At 27.6% G+C, this 6,393-nt stretch overlaps 1 protein-coding gene across 1 annotated transcript; it reads left to right on the top strand.

Moving 5' to 3' along the window:
* Positions 1–2,459: 2,459 nt before the first annotated feature.
* Positions 2,460–3,639, top strand: LOAG_11626 (hypothetical protein; the record flags this gene model as incomplete). The annotated part of the gene is made up of 3 exons (XM_003147144.1): positions 2,460–2,608; positions 2,952–2,973; positions 3,484–3,639. The coding sequence occupies 3 exons, from the start codon at positions 2,460–2,462 to the stop codon at positions 3,637–3,639; spliced, it is 327 nt and encodes a 108-aa protein (XP_003147192.1).
* Positions 3,640–6,393: the final 2,754 nt, after the last annotated feature.

The raw sequence follows: 6,393 nt of genomic DNA on the forward strand, positions 1-6,393 counted from the left end.
GTGCGAGCGCTGGGTCTATCCTCATCTGTTCCTCCTGAAATTTCAATTAATTCATCATTAAACTTTTTGTTTTTCACATATTTAAGCGGAATGTAAATTCATTCAAATTTCTCAATTATGAATAATGTGCACTTTGAAATGGTTCAGTTAAATTAAAAATTTTGAAAATTCAAAAAATATACCTATTACTGATGTAATACTGGATGATATTGCGACGAATCTAAGGATAGCAAAATATTTGAGATGCATTGCTATTAGAAGCTGTAAATTAAAATTTACTCAATGACTCGAATAATCTGATGAATTTATCGAATTTTTTCACTATCGTGAGTGGACTTCTTAGAAGTTTGAATTTTTTCACTTCTTAGAAGTTTGAGAAAATGAATTCAATTATTTTGGATGTTTTATAAATCTACTTGCTAAAGGATAATTCTCCATAAAACAAATTTATTCATTTAGCCACTTTATTGTGTGTTTCCTTTGATGAGTAACAACAGTAAATGATTAGTAAAGATTTAGACCCAAATTCGGCTGCTTCAATGAGGGCTAGGCTTTTTTAGCTACTATGACTAATCAGAACTATGAAATGAGTAGAAGAATTTGTAGAAACGAATTTGGTGAGGAGGGAAGCAGTTTTGAGGTAGACTGAATTTCGAATGAAAATATTGACCTTTTATAGTGAAAAGATCGAATCAGTCAAAGATCAGAAAGATTCTGGAAAAATTGAAATTAATCTCAGTTTTCTGTTTTGCATTGAATGGCGTGCATTGTGAAATAGAAAGTATTTCATACAGATTTATGCAAAAAAGCAAATAATACTGTCACAAACAGTTTTTCTATAGAAAATGGGATTAACAGAATATTTCGTTTCACTGAAAGCCTTTCATTTAAATATATAAAATTGCACTTGTGTCAGAAATAGAAGCATCCAAAAGTAAATGAGATCATCGATTGTCATTATTTTACCATTCAGGGGAGGTTGTAGAGTTTACATCATTTTCCATTATTTGTACCTTGCAATCCTGTAAAGTCTTTCCAACTGCCAGGATGATAAATCGGAAATTTTTGTCCGAAACTGAAAAAGACAATCAGTGTTCGGCTGAGAATTCGAATGCAATGCTTTTTCAGAAAATTTGTGATATTGAAGAGTAAGCAACCTACGATGAAGAGATTCCATCCAGCTTATCAGGAAATTTGGAAAAATCGAAATTAATCTCAGTTTTCTGTTTTGCATTGAATAGCATGCATTGTGAAACAAAAACTACTTCATGCAGATCATGCAAAAAAGTAAATATGTGTCGATATTAAATGTATCGATATTTGCATATTCACATATTTGTGAGTTTTATTGAATTTCCTTGGAGACAACGATTTATTCCTCAAAAATTCAAAACATTTCTCAAAAAGTCTATCGATGAAATTGATAATTTTGGAATGATTTAATCTAAATCTTACTTCTTATGTTTTTGTTCTGTAATTTACATTTAAGGCTTCTGGAAATTTAATGAATAAGGGAACTACCATTAATGATAAGATAAAATAGGTACGATAGAATTCGCGTAATTCATTTTGTTTCAGATCTCTTGTTACAATTAGTGATAATTGATCCACTCACAAATTCTCTAGCAATTCAATTAATTAATTTGACAAAGGAAATTTCGAAAATTTTGTTTGCTGCTCAGAAGATTTTTTTATTTATTGTCGTTTCATTGACACAGCCAACTAACGCACTTTCATTGCTGGCCTCATCACTCAAAGGCCTAATTATGGCTGTGTTTTCAAGACACAAAAATTGGCTGTTTGGTTTGCATATTTTGCATGATATTCGAAACTTCAAATGATTTATCGGTTTTTATATATTACCAAATATTTACCACATCTTTATAAAAATATCTTCATGGCTCTAATTGCTGACAAAAAGTTGAATCATTTATCGAAATTCATCTGAACTGTACCTATGAAACAGTTAACCAATAATAAAAATCAATCATTTTCTCGGAAAGATTTGGTAGTTTATTTCAATCATCCATGATTCATCAAGTAAACGCAGCGTACTCAGCGGAATGTATTGCTGCAAAGGAAAAATGATATTAATTGCAAATTATCAAAAACTGAATAAAAGTATTCAAATATAAATAACAGTTATAATGTCATATCAGTTATTTAATGAATTTATATCTTTTCTTTTTTTTTTACACGGCTGTGACGTGGGCCTTCGGAGAACGTCAGAAATTCGAATTTATTTGCCGTAGTAGCGTATGTAATGTTATCATTATTAATCATTAAATATTATGGTAATGCAGTGATTATCACTGATCAATCCATAGAAGACTATCAGATCGATGAAAAGGCGAAGCCAGCAGAATCGCTTGCCCTGTCCACTTTTGTTGTGACGTTTGACTAATAGACTATTATATTATTCGCTATCCTCCGGCAGAATTTTCGCCCAATTATGCAATATGAAAATCCATATGATGACTCATACCGATGTGAAATCGCACGGTTGTTGCATGGTTGTTCGACATGCAAGAAATGTTTCAGAAAAAAGCAGAATTTGCAAAGACACACAACAATACATGACAAAAATAGGCCAATCTTCAGTTGTACTGTATGCAGTAGACGTTTTCTGAATTATAACTCATTGAAATCACACATGAAAAATCATAAAAGAAGTTGAGGGGAACATTTTAAGTTGAAAAAGGCGCTGTTATTTTTGGTGTGATTGATTATTTGTATTTTCTGTTAGATAAATTCTTGTCACTTATTCATTATTTAATTGCTAACAGTCTTCTGTTGTTATCATTGTTATCGTTTTTTACAATTTATTCATTTTTTGCTTCATATGGATATTATTGTCGTTCTTTTTTTTTATTTTACTTCTCTGTATCATGTCATCTTGTTCACCTAACAGATGACCTTTTCATTATTCATGCTTACATAACAACTTGCAGGCCATATACAGAAAACTTGCAAGTAAGTATCACTGCTGAAATTACTGATGAAATAGCATTGCAATATAATTACTTTTGAGTAACTAGAAGCAATACAGTTGAAAAATATATAATTTAATGTAAAACTTAACTGATGAAATAATAATGAAGTGATTATGTTTAATTATTATTTCTACATTGTAAATGTCTTCTGATAATATCGATTATCGATCAGATTTAATATGGTGAGTACTTAGAAGTAATACAATAAAAGAACAATGAAAACTGAAGTGAAATTAAATGATAAAATAATTATTCATTGATTCGTTTTGATGTCTTCAACGTTTTAAATATTTAAATATCTCAATTTGTATATTTATTCTATTGTATTACCCCTAATTACTGAAAAACAAATGCAATGCAACATTATCGATTATATCCGATCAATACTATGCTTTATCAGAAACAAATAATGTACTTTATCAGAAGACGTCCTTAATGGTCAGTTATCAATTCTAAAAGCTCGAATAGTCTTTTAATCCAACTCCTGCAGTTACGAAATCCGTTGCTAAGTCACTCAATCGGAGAGCTAACGCAAAGCACTCAAGACGACAGCTTTTCATTTCTAAGGAATTTATTTCAGCAACTTTGTGAAACACAAATTTGTATAACACATTTAAAATGGAAAACATCTTTGATACTCCTTTAATTGTTTTCCCCTTCAATTAATAAGCTGACTTAATTAATAAGTAAATTTAGTTAGCAATTTAATTGATAATTCAACTGGTAATTAGTGATTAATAGCTTTAATTAATAACTTTTACCAGTAGTAGGAGAGGAGATCGAAGGATAAATGTAATTCATTAATGGAAATATTTTGAAAAGAAATAGAATGATATGATTTTAGTGAATTTATGTGCTCTACTTTTTATTTGCTAAAATTTGTCATTAATTATGATGAAAGGATTGAAGTTTTTTAATTTTAATTCGATTGATTTGTATAAAAAACTAAGCATTTAATTACGAAAGACTTGTTTGGGTACATTTAAATAATAAAATAAAAAAACAAAATGGACGAGCAAGTTTCTCAAATGAATTACTCATTGAAATCAATCTTTTATAATGAAATTTTGCATTGTCTATTTTGACAATCTTAATGATCAAATAAATAACCATTGATGTTTTTGTCACCAAATAGTTTCATTACTTTCTTTTTGTTTTTTTTACAATTTGAATTCTTTATTTCAAAAATTACTCATTGAAATCAATCGATAACTTCTAATTCCTATCTTTCTATATATATTACATTTTTCTATATTTGTATTGCATTTTTTTCAGAAATGAAAAAAAAGAGTAAAGTAGAAAAGAGATGATTTTGCATTCATTGATTGAATTGAGCGAAAAGTAAAGAGATAGCTTATAATCATTAATTCCATTTCTCTTTTCTATTTCTATTTAATTAAAAATTAACAAAATTATAAAAACAAAACAAAAAAAGTCCCATCCATTTTTTTCCATTTTTTTTTTTTTTTTTTTTTGTTTTTCTGTTGAATATTTAATATTTGCTATATAGGAAGTGAAGGAAAAAAAAACAAAACAAAAAAATGAATTGAATGAGGGAGTGAAGAGGAATACGAGGGAAGATTGGAGAAAGCAGGAAAATGGCTGTCATCGTATTGTCATTTGTTTCCCTTCTTGCATTTGTGTACGTGTATAAATATATTTCAACTTGCCTTCTGAAATCCTATTTCATTTTTAACGAATAGTCCTTTGTTTTCTTCTTTTTTCTGGAAGTCTTATGATTTGGGATAATTTTAATTTGTGTTTTGACTTAATTCAAATTTGAGATTTGAAATTAATTTCCGAAATTTCAAATTTAATTTACGTTTTAATGAAATTTTTGTATATTTTAACACTAGAAGTTGATCTAAATTGGGACATTTATTTTAATGAAATGTTTTACTTTTATTTTTGCCAGCCTTACGTGCCGCATTTGAATGCTTCATTTGCACATTCCGAAAATTTTTTTTCATTCCAATTTTTTTAAATTATAGCATTTATTTAAAATATATTTTAGTTTATTAAAAGCAAAAAACTTTCACTCACAGAAATTCTTCATGTTATTTTGAGAATTTCTTTGCAATCATTGATTGAGGCAAATTTTTGGCAATAAAATTGAATTTATTGCTTCTTAACATTTAATTTTTTCTATCAGAGGAATCGGAAAATTCTAAGCCAAGAATTTTCCAATTTCACTAAGATGGATTATTTCAATTTTGAATCAGAAAAAGTGAAATCTATCAAAAAACATTTCCTTTTTTTTCGAAAAAAAAATTTCTTTCTTTTTATTTACAAGTAATGGAAAAAAGATGTACATTTAATATGCATTTGTGATCGAATGGAAATTAATTATAATGTGCGATAAAATTTGCTTAATTAATTAAAGCAATTCGAGGGACCATTGGTTAATAAAATCTCTAGACATACACAAAACCATTTATATTCTTAGGTAATAATGAAAAAAAAGCATACATACATATATTTGTTTATTCTAATCATCATTAGCATCCAGTAAGAATTATTTTCATAATAAAATATTTATTAAATACCAGTCGGTAAATAATAAAATTTCCTCATTATTTTCTAACACTTCTTACTTTTTCATATTCAGTATTTGGCACATTTTACTTCGAATATCCTTTTATTTGTTAATTTTGAAAATAAACTTTTTTTTATTCAATTTAATTTTGCACTAATGATAATTATGATGCATACTACTATTCAGTGGATAATTTTGTTTATTCTCTTTATACTTCCTTTAATTTTAAATAATTTTAATTGAATTTGACAGCATAATACTAATTAGTTCATATTGAATCGTAACTTTTCAATGCATGCAAAATATTTGCTCAATTAACTATTTCAATGTTGCTATCATTTTTCTCATTATTTACATTTTAAAAACGAATTTTTGAAAATATATTTCACAAATTTCATCCACATTTTAATTATTTATTCTACAAAAGTTCGAATGTGACAAATGAATGGAAGAATAATAGTTAATTTCTATGAGAACGTATCAAATACCTCACAAAATTTTCAAAAAAAAATGGAAAAGAACTGATGACAAATTTTTTCTAGTCTTCTGCATATCTACAATTTTTTTTTAAAAAAAAAATTTAATTATAGCTAAAATTTACATGAAGCATTTGGGATATTGATTTCAATGATAATTTGAATGCAATAAAAAGAATTTGCAAAGCAGATCGATCTTGTGGAAAATACGACAATTTCCTATCCGAAGCATCTTTTGAAAAGTGTGAAAAGTATTTGATGAATGAAAAGAATGCTCACAAGAGAAAAGACCTGAAGTAGCTCTTTATATATTGCGCATATTTCAGGCTCATTCTATCTTTACTTCAGTAAATAATTGCAAACATTGTGGCAAAGTAGAATTTGACAA

Source organism: Loa loa (genome assembly GCF_000183805.2).
Source record: "Loa loa unplaced genomic scaffold supercont3.203, whole genome shotgun sequence".
Taxonomy (NCBI): Eukaryota; Metazoa; Nematoda; class Chromadorea; order Rhabditida; family Onchocercidae; genus Loa; species Loa loa.